General features: G+C 55.2%; 5 protein-coding genes across 5 annotated transcripts; 2 read left to right on the forward strand and 3 right to left on the reverse strand.

The window, feature by feature from the left end:
* The first annotated feature begins 265 nt into the window (after positions 1-265).
* On the forward strand, positions 266-2,909 carry WHR41_02885 (uncharacterized protein). Its single transcript, XM_069371491.1, has 6 exons — positions 266-900; positions 958-991; positions 1,081-1,275; positions 1,327-1,381; positions 1,446-1,673; positions 1,724-2,909. The coding sequence occupies exons 1-6, from the start codon at positions 779-781 to the stop codon at positions 2,515-2,517; spliced, it is 1,428 nt and encodes a 475-aa protein (XP_069231458.1). The 5' UTR covers positions 266-778; the 3' UTR covers positions 2,518-2,909.
* Positions 2,804-4,072, reverse strand: WHR41_02886 (uncharacterized protein). Its single transcript, XM_069371492.1, has 2 exons — positions 3,990-4,072; positions 2,804-3,936 (listed from the first exon to the last, which is right to left on the reverse strand). The coding sequence occupies exons 1-2, from the start codon at positions 4,010-4,012 to the stop codon at positions 2,907-2,909; spliced, it is 1,053 nt and encodes a 350-aa protein (XP_069231459.1). The 5' UTR covers positions 4,013-4,072; the 3' UTR covers positions 2,804-2,906.
* Positions 4,073-4,240: 168 nt separating this feature from the next.
* On the forward strand, positions 4,241-5,232 carry WHR41_02887 (uncharacterized protein). Its single transcript, XM_069371493.1, has 3 exons — positions 4,241-4,405; positions 4,474-4,586; positions 4,647-5,232. Exons 1-3 carry the CDS (start codon positions 4,250-4,252, stop codon positions 4,816-4,818), a joined length of 441 nt encoding a protein of 146 aa, XP_069231460.1. The 5' UTR covers positions 4,241-4,249; the 3' UTR covers positions 4,819-5,232.
* Positions 5,233-5,860: 628 nt separating this feature from the next.
* On the reverse strand, positions 5,861-8,499 carry WHR41_02888 (uncharacterized protein). Its single transcript, XM_069371494.1, has 4 exons — positions 8,282-8,499; positions 7,864-8,140; positions 7,289-7,815; positions 5,861-7,234 (listed from the first exon to the last, which is right to left on the reverse strand). The coding sequence occupies exons 2-4, from the start codon at positions 7,941-7,943 to the stop codon at positions 6,081-6,083; spliced, it is 1,761 nt and encodes a 586-aa protein (XP_069231455.1). The 5' UTR covers positions 7,944-8,140; positions 8,282-8,499; the 3' UTR covers positions 5,861-6,080.
* A 1,460-nt stretch (positions 8,500-9,959) lies between these two features.
* On the reverse strand, positions 9,960-15,892 carry WHR41_02889 (uncharacterized protein; the record flags this gene model as incomplete). The annotated part of the gene is made up of 2 exons (XM_069371495.1): positions 15,799-15,892; positions 9,960-15,747 (listed from the first exon to the last, which is right to left on the reverse strand). The coding sequence occupies exons 1-2, from the start codon at positions 15,804-15,806 to the stop codon at positions 9,960-9,962; spliced, it is 5,796 nt and encodes a 1,931-aa protein (XP_069231456.1). The 5' UTR covers positions 15,807-15,892.
* Positions 15,893-16,100: the final 208 nt, after the last annotated feature.

Genomic DNA, 16,100 nt, shown 5'->3' on the forward strand with positions numbered 1-16,100 from the left:
AACGCAGGGCGCTCGTTGGGAGAAGAGGCGTTGCAGCTCCCGCGTGTCAGGCTGCACTGTGCCGTACCGCCTGTCTCTCGTGACTTCCAGCGTTTTCTCGCGGAAGGTTTGCTCTTGGGCTCTGGCACGCCAACGGACGGGGTGCCGAAACGCTACAGACACCGGCATGGCCGGCTTGCGATATTTCTCGGCCCAATGAATGCGGGCGCAGCCGCGAGAGCGCCCGGCGCTGCAGGAGCAAAGCATGCTAGGGCGGACGTCTCCCATTAGGCGCGATGCGGAGGGGAGGCTCGGTACGGACGCGGAGAACCCTCCGTCGACGCAATAACAGCGGGCGCACAGGACTGGCTTCCACGCTGGTCATAGGACGGGCCAGGGCGTGGCCGACAATGCGCAGCGACCTGCTTCACTCTTCGTCCCATGAATCATCGCAACCCTTGCTGCCAACCCGCGTTGGCCTACTGGAAGCGCTAGCCGTCCCAGGCTCCTCGCAAATCTCCTGCATCGTCGAGATCTCAGAGAGAAACGCATCTGCCACTCCAATCGGCTCGATCGCGAGCCACAGGGCCCCAATTACCGCGCAGATCGGGAGGACGACAGCATCGAGAACCCACCTTCGCCGCTCCCTGGCCATGACATCGTGCTTCTGCTCAACACCCTGAAGCAGCGCTTGGAAGTGACCTGACGCGATTTCGCACTCAAGCGCTGTGCGCTTTTGTTCCAGCTCTGGTGTTCGAACGTGGGCAGACTCAATTTCGCCCCACCACTGCGCATTACGATGGCCTCATCCGAATTTCGTGAGGCTCTGGATCGCTTGGGCCTTGCGCAATATCACGACGGCCTTGTTCAGGAAGCTTTCGATTCCTGGGAAGTCCTTGCCGACATAACGGAAGAAGATCTGTGCGTCATTAACAACCATCTACCTTGACAACATCTCCATACTAACAGCCCTTTCAGAGACGCCCTCGGGGTAAAATTGGGCCATCGCAGGGTGTGTTACCGCCTGGCAAGACGGCAAGAGTCGCGTTGCCTCTCGCATCCGCCCGCCTACACGGCTCAAATTCTAACATATTCGTGCAGATCCTACAGCGAGCAATTGCCGACTATCGCCAAAATGAACCTCAGTCGATGCCTGCCATTGATCAATCGAGCGCACCCAAGCACAAGACTACGAAATCAAACGGATCTGTCGGCATACCAGATCACCAGACCGAAGCGAGCGGACCCCCTCGTGTGCAAACAGGTGGCAAACGAAAATACAGACGTCATCCAAAGGTATATGCAGCGGTCTTCTCAGCTCGAGTTGCATGACTGACCAATTTCCAGCCTGACGATAATGCGCCCGACCGGCCGCCGTCCGCTTATGTTCTGTTCTCCAACCGTATGTAATTGCGTTCGCAACCCTCGTCTCCACCAAGAAATCTGTCAGCTAACCGCCATCGCAGAAGTGAGAGAAAGCCTGAAAGGGCAGGAGTATAGTTTCACTGAGATCGCCAAGACAGTGGGTGAAAAATGGCAGGTCCTCCCACCTGACGAGAAGGCGGGTTTCGAGAGCAGAAGTCAAGCTATGAAAGATCATTACTATACTCAGCTTGCCGAGTATAAGAAGACGCAAGACTATGCCGACTACCAACGATATCTCGTCGATTTCAAGGCCAAACATGAGCCGAGGAGTATGTTCGATCCCCAACAACCATTACCGATTTTCTCTAACATATCACAGCCGGAAAAAGAGTGAAAGAAGACTCGCCGGCAAGTCCAGGCCGACGAGACAGCGGCGATAGGTTCATGAGCAGCCCCGATACCAGAGACAGCAGCAACAACGGCAGCGAATATTCTCGCGGTGAAAAACGTCGTTCGGGCTTTGGTTCGCCGCGGATGCTCGGCCGTGGGGACTGGCGTCCCGCGATGCCGCAAGAGAGCAGCACAGAATCATCGTCTAGCAGGCTAGCCATGGAACCGCACCACTCACCCCTACCCGCCAAACCGACTTTCGCCAGCGTCAACGGATCCCAGCCTCACAACACGTCCCATCTGAATTCCCATCGTCACATGAGCCAGAGCGCGACGCCGATGGGTGACCACCCTATGGCCGTAAGCACTAGCATTGCGTACGGGTTTCATCCAATGCTAACCACGAATGGATCTGACTCGCCTGTGCCCTCGTTGGCGTCGCGGAGATCCACGCTGGCAAGCGAACACTCTCTGCCTTCATTGAGACATTCGGAATCGTTGAGCTCTGGCAATTCGGCGGGCTCCCCCTTGAATACTTCCAACGGATCTCTGCCTCCCTTCAATCGCGCGCTTCCGAGCAGGGAGCTGCCTCCTCCGTTTCTTACCAAAACTTCGTCCGGGACTCCATCGCTCCCTCCCATCAAGGCCCCCGGCTCCCCCGGGATCTATTCGCCGCAGGTTTCTGGACTCGCGACCCTCTTGCGCGCAGGGGAGCATCTGGCCTCCAATGGATCTAGAGACGACGCCCGTCCAGAGATCTATGACCCGGAGTCGAGGGCTTAAGCGACCTCTCAACAGCGGCGGATCTTATTCTTCGCTTGCCAAAAACCTTCTCAGGACAATCACGCAGGAGTCTGGTGCTTAGGCAGGAATGGAATGGTGCCCGAAGATCTGGTCCGGGGGCAACAATGAACACGGAACGCGCACATTTTGGTTTTGGCTTCTTTCAGCGTGATACCATTTCTTTAAATTTGGACATGGCGAGATTGAGACCGGTGGCCTATGGGTGGCACCGGTTGAGCTATGCACGCATGCACATACGCGATCACGACCTTCGCGAGCAAAGCAATATGGGACAGATGGCAGGACAGATGGCACGAATATATACACACACCGCTCGGTAATAAACTTCGATAATATTCTGGAGAGACTGTATTACTTCTCGTGATCGATTATGCGGTTGCTTTCAGCATCAGAATTTCGGCCATGGCTTGCGGGTTCATGCCTGCCTGGCGTTTTTGTTGGATGTACCGTTGCCGCACGGCGTGCCTTGTGCCGCCGAATGACATCGCTGCGGGTTGTGGGTTTGGCGTCGGTGCTGTTGAGGATCTCTCGTCTTCGTCGGAGGAAGAGTCTGAAGACTGGTCTCGTGACGGTTGTGATGATGTCTTGCCCTTGGCCTCTTTCCGTAGTCGCTTCTCCTCCTTTCGCTTCCTGCGTTCTTCTTTGCGGGCGCGCTTCTCTTGCTTGGCCAATGCCTTCTCGTCAGAATCTCCTGACTTGCCGTCCTTTTTGCGCTTTTCCTTGCGCTCTTTCTTGGACACGCGCTCCGAGGCCTCTTCCGTGTTCTCCGTTGCGGCCTCTTTCTTACTCTTTTTCTTCTGCTTCTTCTCCTTGACCGGCACCGGCACCGGCTCTGCCTCGCTCTCGTCACTGTTTGATGAAGACGCAGACTCAGCCTCGGACGTGTGCTTTCTCTTCTTCGACGACGCAGCCTCCACGGCCGGCGCCTCGTCCTCCGCCTTGCGCTTGTTCCCGTTCGCCTCCGCCTGCAACTGCTCCAGCTTCTTCTTCTCCTCCATCTTATCGCCAACCAGCAGCCCTCCATACACAAAGTTCAGCGTCCCCCACTTCCTCGACTGATAAGTCTGGAGCTCCAAATCGCGCTGCAAGTCCGACTGCTTCTGCACCTCCGCCTCGCTCTTCCCGTTCAATCTGCCAAAGATACCCGACAGCGTGCTCAGCCCAAACGTCTCCGCGTTGCTCTTCCCCCTCTGCATCCCCAGGCCGGCATTGTCCTCGCGCAGCACGACGCGGATGTGCGATGCGTTCGCGGCGGTGTAGTGGTCTGAATGGTTTGCGTTTTCGGCGCCGAGGAACTGGCCGGGCTGCCAGCCGGATTTGGCCAGGAGCCTGTGGCCGTAGTTGTCCTTCGACTTCGCCCAGGCGGTATTGTTGGGGTCGGCGCCGATTTTGTTGCGTCTGGCGGGGCGGTTAGTCTCCGAAATAAGAGGGAGTTGGCACAACTGGGTTACCTTTTCTGCCCGGCGAGTCCCATCGTGAACAGATCTAGTGTCGGAGGGTTGCGTATGCGGGAATCTTGGTGAGAATGCGGCCTCGAGAAATCAGGCGCTGATATTGCGCCCGGGCCCGAATTCTTCGCAGTCTCGGCTTTTGCGCTGCAGGGTGCGGTTTGGCGCTAGGCGAATGCATGAGTGCCTCAGGCTGCAATATACAACAGCGTGCCTTCCAAGAGAAGACGAAGTTAAACTCGACTTCGCTCCTCAAAGACCTCATGCACCTAACGAACTACGCGAAAGGAGAACGCTCGAAAATGGCGAATATACCATTAAAAGCTAGTTCAAGCGAGGAAAACGACTTAAACAGAGAGTCTCCAGGCGGCTCGCAAGCCCTGGACTTCAGCATCATGCAGGCGCAGCACACGGCTACGGTTAGCATTCAATTCCAACGAATGGACGCTTTATCATCTTGGAATAATTTGCCAAAGGCCTCGAATAGGTGAAAGCAAGGCGCCGCAACGTCGAGTCACAGCTTCGCCAATCGCACGCGGAGGGTTTTGGGAACTTGAAGCGCCGACATGACGAGGACAAGGCTTCCTATGAGGAGAATCTGTGAGTGGCATCTACCGGCCACGATCCTTTCGATTCCCTCGATGTATTGATTGAGCCAAGCAAACAGGCGCAGCGTCCGCATCTCGACCGCCTCGCCCAGCTTCTTGAGAGGAAGCAGAAACTTGAGATCGAGATCGAAAGGCTCTGCGAGAATCTAGAGCGCGCCGATTCGGCTGTGGCAGAACAGCTGAGCGCGTGCATCAGAAACCGTGTGGATGCCTTGCGTGCTTGAATTTGTGTGATAGCATGCGTCGAAGATGCCTCTGACCTACCCGCAAACGAACACAATCTCTCGCTCCTTCTGCTACTGCCCAGCAAGTTTAAAGGATTCGGTGAGACGTCTATGGCTGATATGTGATTACATGGATGAGAGTATGTCCGTATTGGCAGATGTTGTTTCATCAGCCTGGCCTGGATCGAGGTGGCAAAAAAGCTTTCTTTGATACAGGGTACACTGGTCCGACTGGAGGTCCAAAGTGACGTTGCTTTAGCTCAAATAGAATGTCGGAGGACTGAGCGACTCAGCGAAGATCTTACCTCAATATGAAGATGCGGCAACAGATTCTTCATCCAAGCCTGTGACGTTGTTCGCCCGATGCAAGTTTCAGGTGCCTTACCTACTCACCCTGTGGATAGACGGAGAGAGCACCATGTTGTGGCGAGACCTCCTCGCGCTTTTGAGTTTGTATGCGAAACCGAGGAAAATCCATCGAGCCTACTCACCACAACGCCTAGAGCCTTTGACGATTGGCTGCGTGCATGAACCCAGGCCTAGACGCCACACAGGACTGCCTTCCCCGATGATTCGGCACGTGCTCCGCCGCTTCGTGAAGCAACACTTCCTGCCCTGAACCACAAGTCGTCCCAAAAAGGCAACCGCTCGATCAGAGCTTCTTCCTGCAAACATAGACAGCTTCGATACAGGTGAATAATGGAAATAAAGCTCGATGACGATTCCACGACGTCGTGGGCCTATCATATGTGGTTGGTCTTGACTGCGAGATCGAGATCGCCCATCTTCACGGTCGATCACGCCAAGATCATGTTTGAATGATTGCCCCTCTCGACAGCAGCACGAATGTTAGTGATGATCTTTCAGGGCTCTTGGGGCCAAAACATGAAGCACTGATTTGACTTTGCCAACTTCGTTTGTGCGATGAGCACAGGTGGCATTGATGGCTCGGCGGCTGCTCACCGGTACCTGGCTCCGGTACCTGCTGTAACCTTTCCGTCTCATGAGCCATGCCTGTTTTTCGGACGTGGGAAGGTCCTCAAAGATGCGAGCTATGTTTGACTGGGTCAATATTGGCCTTGCAAATGCTAATTTTCAAATCTGTTCAAAACGCCTGGCCTATGCTGCCTGTGTATTCCCATGGTATATTGCTTGTTTCATATCCCCAGCCGTGTACGCCTCGTGCAGAAGTATCCGTTCGCACCTCCGACCATGAAATGACCTCGTCTTTATCTCTCTCGCCACGGCTCTTGATGTTAGGGCTATACGTACGGCATACCACCCGGTTGCATCGGAGCCGGCGGACCAACCATCTGCGCCGGACGGTGGAACATCTGCACCAGCCTCTTGCCAATCGATGGCTCCAGCTCTGTTCCATCCCTCGCTATTTTGACCTCCCTGTTCGCATTCCACGGGTTGCGCAAGCCTCGGGTTCGGTAGAACGGCAATCTCGCGGTGGAAATCCATTCAATCTTGAAGGGCCGTCCCAGATCCTGACCACCGCTTCCCTCGTCCACTTCCTTATCCGGCGACGCGCTGCCCTCCTCATCCGACAACTCTGCCTCCCAGAAAATCGTGCCGCGCGCCGAATCGTCGATGATCCGGCCGCGGGGCGCGGTCGCAGTCGCAGGCGTAGGAATGGACTTGGGCCCGTCGCTCGTTGCTGGAGTTTCGCGGGGAGTCGGCGTGGTACCAATGGGGACTGACTCGCCCTTGATTGAGGAGCCCATTCGCGCGTAGCCGAAGTATTCTCCGGACTTGTTGGCCGAGAAGATCAAGTAAACATTATCCGCTTCGTTGTATGCCTGGTTCAGCGTCGCTTCGTTATGCGACTGCGTTGCCCAAATTCCATTCCGCACGCTCGCCTCGAGGTCCTGCAAGGTGAGACTTTTAACGATGAAAAATTTCTCGGGAACCTTGGTAGCTGTTGACTGCGAGGGTGTCGCCGTCTGAGCGTCTAAGCTTGGGGTGTTTCCGGAGCTGCCTCCTACAATGACAGGATCCTCGGAAGAGTCCTCGGCTTTGATTTCAGCGTTGCCGTCAGGTATGGTAGCAGTGCTGGGCCTCGATGTCTCTGCCGCCGCGGATGCGTTGCTGGTGCTTGTGGATCCTCTGCGTAAACGGCATACTAGTCGGACACCGTGGAATCTCGAATCGTGGAATCGGTTCATTGCAGCGACGCAGGCAGCTTCAGTTCGGTAGTTGACAAAAGCGCAGTTGCTCTTCGAGATCAAAAAGAGACTCTGGATGTCCGTAGTTGCGTCTCGGGAAAAATGATCCTTCAGATCGGTGACGGTTGCGGCCGGAGGGAGATTGCCGACCCAGAGCGCATGTCCGGATTGTTTTGGTTTTCGCGGAGGGCCTCGAGGGAAAGACGGAATAGCCGCTGTTTCTGATTCGCGCCGGGGAAAATGGCCTTGAGATAACAGATCAGTCAATGCTTCACCAACCGGCTTGGGTGTCGACAAACTCATGTCCGCGTAACCGCCAGGCGCACCGTAGCCTACCGGAAGCTGCGGTTGCGGGAATCGCATATCCACGGGTGAGTAGGTGGGCTGAGCCATGCCATACCCATAAGGATCCATTCGCGCAAATTGCGGGTTCGTTTGAAGTTGCGGCGCTTGAGGCCTGTTCGCCATCTGGTACTGCGCATTTTGTGCGGGATAATAGTACTGTGGCTGCGGCTGGTGGTGTTGTTGTTGTTGCTGTTGGTGCTGGTGCTGGTGCTGGTGCTGCGGTGCGCCGGCGAATGCCCTCGAGTCTTGACGTGGCTGACCATACTGGTGAGTGTGCGGCATGTAGGGGAAAGAGCCAGGCCCCATCATTCCACTTGACATGGGAGCGTTGAACTGGCCGGAAGGACGTCTTGCTTCCATGGGCGCCTGGGAGGAATTTGGGGGGAGAGCGTTTGCCATTGAGCGGAGGTCGAAGGGTCGAGGTCCGTCGCCATCTGTGCGAGGCTGAGCGACACCGTCTAACTGTGCATGGAATGGATATCTAGAACAGTCAGTGCGCGCACACGAGAATGAACAAGGTGAATCATACTGCTCTGTTTTGCTTTGCCCAGGAGACAAACTGCTCAGATCCGGGGGCGCATAGCCGGAAGCCGCAGATTGGTCGCCCATCGTGGGTTGTGCTGCGGTACTGCCAAAAATCCAAGAGCGCTTGAATGCAGAGCGCGGAAAACGGGACAAAAGGTTATGTATACGGCGAGGAGGAATGCGTGTTGGGGCGCAAGAAGCGTGATTGTAGAGTCTTGGGCGATGCAGAGCGCGCCGACGCACTTGAAAGAGTAATCTGGACTAATGTCGGAGAAGGAGAGCTGCCCGAATGCAAATGTCAGGATTACGACGTGTATTCGAGTGGATGCAAGCCGATTAGCGGGTCATTGTGAAGGCGCCAAGGAAGAGGTTCAAGGCAGGCACGGCAATGAGTACCTTTGACTTCATCGGCAGTAACGTACCTTGGTGGGCGGGCACAAACTCAAGCAGCGCTGATGGCATTCGCAGGGCAAATCAGAGCTCGCCCCGGGGTCTAGCACATCAACGGTGAATGAAAGGAGTGCCAGGTGGGAGATAACTCCGGGGCTGAGGCGTGGGCACGCGGATTTCCCTGAACGTTGATTCTAGATGCCGCGAGACCGAGTGTCTGACGGGAGCAGTGGCAGGGCGTAGCGTATGCGGGAGCAGGCGGGCGTACATGGGCAGACAGAAAAGGGCGGAAGTGAAAAGCGACACGTGCACAAGGAAGCAATCGTGGAGCAGGTTGCCCCGGATGCCAGTCTCCGGCGGTAGGCTGGCCGAAGCTTTCTACGTGTGGCGACTCGCAGCACGAAAAGATGAACCAGTGGCCTCTACGCGCGGACCCTGCGGTGCCAACGTTAGCGGACAGTCGGGCCAGCCCTTCAGAAACCAGCATTTACAAATCGAAGCGTGTGCCGGAGCAGGATGAGAGATCGCTTCCCGTTTGAAGACTGTTTCTAGCGGATCAAGAGGGCCCAGAAATGAGCTTCGGAGTCTGCTCCTAGAGCACCGTCCGGCTGGCAACCTCAAGGCCTCGATCCAGCTCCCTGCTGTGATCTGTCTGTTGGTGGTGCCTTCGCCGCCCAGCTGCGCCACTGCTCAGCTGTCAATTATTGTCCGCTCCGCGGCTACGCGGTAAAGGCTCATCGGCTCGAGATACAGCGCTTTTGGAATAGCTCTGTGGGTCGGCGGCTCGAGCCTCTTGGGCCGTCACCGTGACGACAAGATTGAGTCTATCGCTCGAAGCATCGTCGGGCGACTGAGTGGAGGCTTGTCCAGAGCCCCATTGGTGGCAGCCGCCTGGATCGCGTGGCAGAGGTGCGGGTCGCCACCTGCGTCGTCGCATCGAGCGCCGTCGGGGACCGCAGGACGACACCATGCGCAGATAGTTCAGGCGATGAATCGCCTTTGAGCGTCTTGCGCGTCCAGCAACATGTTCAATGCGTAGACCTCCATTTGTGGCAAGCGTGCGGACTGTTGGCGGCATGACGGGCGCGGAGCCCAAGCCTAATGTCAAACCCATCCGCGCGCTCGGAGGGTCCACCTGAAGTTGAGTCGTCGGAGGCATGTCCGAAGCCGACGAGCCAATGACTCGCGAGGCTGCGCGGCTCCCATGTGGAGATGGCGTAACGCCACACAAGCGGCCCCCGACAACTGCTCTAGCTGTTCCGGGTCGTTTCCACGAGGTCAAGTCGCCACTCACCCTGGCATCAGTTGGCAGTCGCGCCGATTCGGCTGAGGGCGCTCCTAGATCACGAGCGTTTTCCTTCTCGAGAAGGTAGAACCAAGATTAAGATCTATTAGATGAACATTGCAGCCACCCTTGCTGAGGAGACTGTGGGACTTCAAGCAATAGGCACATTCGCATCGGTTTCGAATAAGATACGGGGCTCTTCATTTATGTACAAGTTACACATATTCCTACGAGCGGCTCAAGTCACGGAAACTTGTCCGATAATCGATATCAGTCAAATCCATAGCTCCCGGCTCGAAGGCTCGGCAATTTCGACCTCACCGTGAACCGTCGTGCCTTTGCTTTTCCTTGTCCTCGGCCAATATTCGAGACGAACCGCTCGCGGAGCCGAGGTGCTACATACCGAGAACCCCTCGGTACCGAGCTCAGTACGGGATTCCATTGGTCAGCAACTGGAAATAGTCATAGACTGCCGTGGAGTAGCTTCTCTCGCTCCAGTGAACCAGCTTGCGGACAAAATCCGCTGCCTCACGGTCCGACTTCTCCAGGACGAACCTATCTTTGAAGTTCTGGATAGTTTGCGGTTTGAAGCATGGGAGGCCGGAATCCAGCATGGTCAGAACGATGTGACTGAGTTGCTCCACGTGCTGCCGTGCCGCTAGGAAGACCTTGATGCAAAGCTCTTCGAACATACGGAAAGGAGCGGAATTGGAGCCGCCCATGACAGCGACCATTTCGGGCGTGAGCTTGAATGGTGCACGTTCAAACTTGACTCCACCAGGAGCGATGTCGAAGCAAAAGCCGAAATCAATGTGCAGAATGTGTCCTGCGTCGTCCACCATGATGTTGCCGTTGTGACGATCTTTGAACTGCAGCAGGTACGAGATGATAGAGTAAGCAGCCATAGACTTGATGAAGTTGCTGCGGGCCTCTTGGTAGCGTATCGAGTCCTCGTATCCGTACTTCGAAATGAAGTAGTCGTAGAGGCCGTTGACTGCCTCACGGCCAAGCATATCACGGGAGATCGAGTTAGGGAGCACGTCGATCACACCGCAACCAGGCGCTGTGGCGGTGACGCGGTATGGGAAGACGAAGACGTCCAGGCCAGCGCTGTTGAAAATGCCCCGGAATGCTGCAATCATTTGCAATGCCAGCACATCTTGTCTGCAGTCGTCTCCGACCTTGAAAATGGCGGATTGCCATACCTCATACGATTTGCGGGTCGTTTCGAGGGCATCCTGGGAGTCCGAATCGTTGACACCTGGCATTTCGTCTTCCTCCTTACGGATGCGGAAAGTAGCCATGTATGGCGCCTTCGCGTGACTCTGGAGCGGTTTGCCGGACTTCCTGTCGATGCCAATGACCACGCCGTCAGGGTTACTCGGAAGGTAGACTCCAGACTCCACTTGAATCTTCCGGAGTTCCTCCTCAATCTTCTGCTTCTTCTCCGGTTTCGGACTCTTGATGAAAGGCTTGAGGGTTCCCGAGATGCCAGTAACCCTTCCGAAAAAGTCAAACTCGCGCTCGTAGAAAGCCTTGTCCTCCTTCGAGAAGCTAGAGACCAATCCGGTGGTTACCTTGTCCAAAGTCGGCTTGACGGGGTCTGGCTCTTGCGAGTCTTCGTCTTTGAAGGAGTTTGCCTTCATGTTCCAGATGATCTGATGAGCAAACAGCTGCGAGAACATGCCTGTCTCGACGATGTACCTCTCGACGTACCCCAGAGCGTCGTAGCGGAGGGTCTGCACAATCTGAGGAACATAGAAGAAGGTGATGTCAATGGAATGGCTCTCCAACGCACGGACAGCATACTGTATTATGGTCGGATGGTTGCCATAATCCGGCAAGAAATAGGTGACAGCTGCCATTGGATTGACCGGTGCCCAGTAGAGCAGATACTTCAGCTGTGACTTGACATCTTTCGGCAGAGACTGACCCAGCAATTGGTACAGTGCCTCCGGCTCTGTTATGGCTTTCTCCGGGTTCAGCAGTATAAGAGCCCTGATCTCGGTGGCTAGAATCGCCGATCGCGGGAATCGTGTCGTGAGATGGATAGCGATACTCGGGTTTTCGAGCCACGCAGTTTTGACGAAAGGTAAGAACGTGGTTTCTTTGACGGGCTGATTCTGCAAGCCTGGGCCTGCGGTAGCGCGGGAGTCTGGAGTCAGAGGATGAATCCAAACGTTGAGGCGTTGTGATTCGTGAGCCAGCAGATGCTGCAACAGCTCTTGCTTGTTCTGAAGCGATGCTTGAGCTCCACTTGGCCGAGCACTGACACCAGCAATACGCTGCAGGGCGTATGTCACGTCAGACAGCAGTTTGACTTCAGCCTTCAATTGCAGCTTGTTACTTCCATAAGACCACAACGGAGGGTTCGCGAACCAAGCAAGGCCGGCCGACAGAATGGAATCTTTTAGGCGCCACTGTGCTGCTGAGGTGAGGTTCGTGCTGAGCTTGAGGAAATCAAGCGCCAGTGAGACGATGTGAAAATGAACTTCTCGGGCCAGAGGGTGGCCTATCGCATTCTTCATAGCCGCTGCTGTGATTCGGATGAGGCGCGCGTAAATGCGCTCCACGGAAGGAGCGGTCAATCGAGAGGAGTTGAAATGGCTCGAGAGGAACTGAGTCAGGCGGAGATGCGGCGCGATCAGATCGCTGACCATGTGACGATACTTCGCGATAGCCTCCCAATTGGTGGGCGCGAACTCTTCTTTGACGTAGAACGGGTCAACGTGCGTATTGCCTGCGCTGAAGAATCCCTTGCGCAGACGAACTGAAGATTCCCACCCAGCAGCGACCTCGGCAAGGATCCTCGCTTCGAGGCTCGGATTCTCTTTCGCGACACCCAACCACAAAGAAATACCGAGTTTGATCGAATCTTTCGTGAAGAGCATGAACGGAATGTGTACAAGTCCACGGATCAATGGGGCGGTGTCGGTGGTGATCCGGCTGAGCATACCCGCCGCATTGCGTAAAGTCTCCCGCACCGCCGAAAACGGCACCGTCTCGTGATGCTTCAACCGCTGTTCAAGAAGTGCAAGCTCTCTCCGATCATTTGTCATTTCGGCATCGAGACCAGCAGGCATTGGCCGCGATGTTCCATTGTGCTCTACCAAGGTCCAGTCATCCATGTCGATTAGCTTGCTATCAACATGGCGATATTCTTGCCTTGTAGTATACTGCGCAATGAAGTCAGATGCGGTGTTAATGCCAACGTCTCGTTGCGGTTCGAGGGAAGTCAGCCTTTGATCCGTGTTTGGAATTATAGTGCCCATCTCAACTGCAAACGACCTTCCGAGACCAACATGACCATATGCGCCATCATCAGCGTAATCTTCAAGGTAGGCCTGCAGTAGGCCCTTGGTATCCAACGGAGCGACATCAATTGCTTGAGTCACCCACACACGGCAGCGCTTGTGGAAGTTCGATAGAGTCGTCTGGCGGTAGTGGACGTCGTCGGGAAGCTGCACTGATACGTTCCCTTTGTCGGACGTGTATTGAGATTTGAGATCATACTCGTCAGTCTCAGCGTCCAGGCAACTTCTCCACATAAGTGTCAGCAACTCAAGGAGTGCAAACAGCGAAGTCTTCTGACATAAAGCCGAAGGTATGGCATTGACAATTCTGTCCGCAGCCGATACAGCAGCCTGCTGTACTTTGGAAATGCGATGGCAGCATCCCTCAAAGAATGCAGCGAGTTGCAAGGCGACCTGAGGCGCGGCAAAGTTCTGCTGCTTGCCAGAGATCGCACGTTGCAGATAGATGTCGACAGCATTAAGCGCTATGGCAAGCATGCAATTGCCCATGTTTGTCGTTTTGACTTTGTTTTCCAGGAAGTAAGGCAGGACAGCAGTACAATCACCCGCACGCGCTCTCAAAGTTGAAACAAGCACAGCGGTATTGAGATAAACGCAGTCGGGGTAACTAAGAGCCTTGATATCGTTTTCGCGAGTCGGAATGGAAGCGACGAGGGCTGACTTCTGGTCGATAGTTGTCTGAGGATTAGATCCACGACGCAAGACCGTGTTGAGTTCGATGCCACTTTCTGGCATATCCACGCGTTGCTCATCGACGAGCGGCAGGCTGAACTGAGCCAGGATTTCCAAGTCTGCAGCGTGCTCCTTCCCGCCGACGGAATGAATAGTAAACCCGTGAGCGACGATGTTGAACCACGCATCACGTCCAAGCTGACGGATTTCATCTTCGTTCTCGAAGACTGGTGTCACGTGCAAATCTCTAGAGACCAATGCGGCGAGTGGCCTAAAGAGTTGGGAGATCGTTCGAGCCTCCAATGCAGCATCCACTACACCGTCTCCAGCCGCATCGCCACTACCGACAATGAGACCTAGAAGTTGAGCGAGGAAAACCTCGTAATGCGGTGAGTCTTTCCGAATAGCAGAGGCTATGCGTACACGTGCTTCGGTGACAGCGTTAATCATCGTCGTATTGCCATTCACGTTTGCCTGAGAGGCGACGCGGGGGTAGAGCCTGAGCAGCATCTTCAGCTCGTTCAAGCTTCCAGTAGATCCTAATGAGGCGGTCTCGGTGATGATCTTGGCATCAACGATTTGGTTCACGCGGCCAATCTTCTGTACCAGCATTGAAATCACGAGCGCCGTAATCTTCTCATCGCTGCGCGCATCAGCGACAGCGACAATGGCATGGACGATGGCTGCATATACAACTGCAGACTCTTCCTCATCGCTAAGCACCAGTGACAAGTTGCTGCCCAACGCATGGTGGTTGCCGTATGAACTGTGGGCAATCATACTATTCGAACTCCCATCAAGGAAGGGCGAGAATCCGTTAGGATGTTCTGAAGAGCCTGCACTTAGCACGTTGCCTAGCGAGTAGAGCGTGCTGATCACGATGTCTTGCGAGAGAAGCTTCAGCACCTGGGCAAGACACAGGCCTGCGACCACAGATGTTTGAGGCGTCATCTTGCCTTGAACGATGAGGCGTGGCAAAGCACGACTCAGGTTTGTGGCTATTGTAGGCGACGTTCTTGCTAGGACGGCCATGGATTTGAGTACTGTCTGTGCGGTCTGATCGTCGCTCATCTGCACCGGGTCAGCGGTGATAGCATCCAACCACGCCATTAGGATATCGTCGTCGGCAATATCTCTGTCGAGGAGTGTGCAACAAAGGAAGCTACGCAGATTACTGGCTTTGACTTCCAGTGCCAGTCGCTGTTGCCAGGCCGAACTGACTTGGAGATAGTCAGCGTCAGCTTCGAGAAGATCCATCTCAGCGGCGATGAGGCCAGCAAATCCTTCAAGCATCGTATCACTGGCCACAAGACCCGAGCGATTGATCAGTGGAGACCGATGCAGCAAAGTATCGAGCACACTGGCATCCGTGAGGCGTTCGTAGGGAGAGACAAGAACAAGGACGCTCTCTTCCACGAGAGCAGAGAACGCGCGTTGGAGAAGCATTGCTCCTAAGGGTCTTGATTGAAGGGCATACTGGCGAAGCCAGCGCTTCCACTCCCTCACAGATCTGTTACCAGAACGAATATTCCGAATCGCAGAAAGTGAGCCCTCCAATGATACCATGAACTTCTCTGATAGTATCTCACGGGCTTTTTGAACGATGTCCAGCCGCTGCTCTGGAGACCACGCTCGCACATGTGTTGCCGCAGCATCCAGTAGCCCGAGAAGAGATACAGCAAGTTGAATGGAACGGAGTGTTTGATCGAGATAGCGTTCGGCAGTTTCGTCCGGCTGCGACTGCAACCAAGCGGCACTCTCGGCGCTCTTGCTGAGCACCTGAATAGTCTCATCTAAGCACCCAAAGGCGCGTGAGGCCAATGAGGGGTGATTGGTTGCTAGAATGAGCACAGCAGACGTCAGTTCGAAAGCCAATGTCTCCCATGGCGGCAGGTGCATGGTCAACGAGGTCGATCTGATTGACTGTCGATGCGCCTCAGGCATGTACGGCGCCAGCTGGAGCAAAAGCTTTTCCGCATCTTCGACATTCTGGAGCAACGGAGCTGCTTTGCAAAGCGCAAGGAGCACATCCAGTTCGCGTGTGCTCATTGGTATCGCAACTGCGCCTTCGCCATTACCAGCAAGCCCATGGCTGCCTGACTTTGCCTTCGGGGATCCAAGTCTGCACAGCTCTTGAAAGTCCTGCCTGCCACCTTGATCTCCTGCCGTTTGCGCCGAAAGACAAGCAAGCCTGTCCAAGGCGTTGCGCCGCGTCGCGCCGGCAGTGCTAGGGGATGCCTGTCAGCTGGCTCAGGACGTACGCGTGTTATTCACCTACAATCTCATGGCTTGTGTCTATCGATATCAAAAGCCGGTATTCGTGTCCAACGCCAACAGCAGTTTGGCGCGAGGACGCGGCGGTCTGAGGGTCTGAGATGTGAAGGCCGTGTTGCTTCCAGGAGAAGCTTGGTAGGTAGTGACGTCGCGTTTGAGATGCGACTATCAGGTAACCTGAACCCTAACCCTAAATGCACTCGCTGCGGCCAAAGCCAGGTTACAGCTTTGAAGACAAGGCGCAGCTGGTTGCACCTCCGCAGGGTCTCCGTACCTTACTTGTAAACGCAGCGCTACCGTCGCCGA

The sequence above is a fragment of the Cladosporium halotolerans genome, assembly GCF_011745625.1.
Source record: "Cladosporium halotolerans strain TM138-S3 chromosome Unknown Sca7, whole genome shotgun sequence".
NCBI classification, from domain to species: domain Eukaryota; kingdom Fungi; phylum Ascomycota; class Dothideomycetes; order Cladosporiales; family Cladosporiaceae; genus Cladosporium; species Cladosporium halotolerans.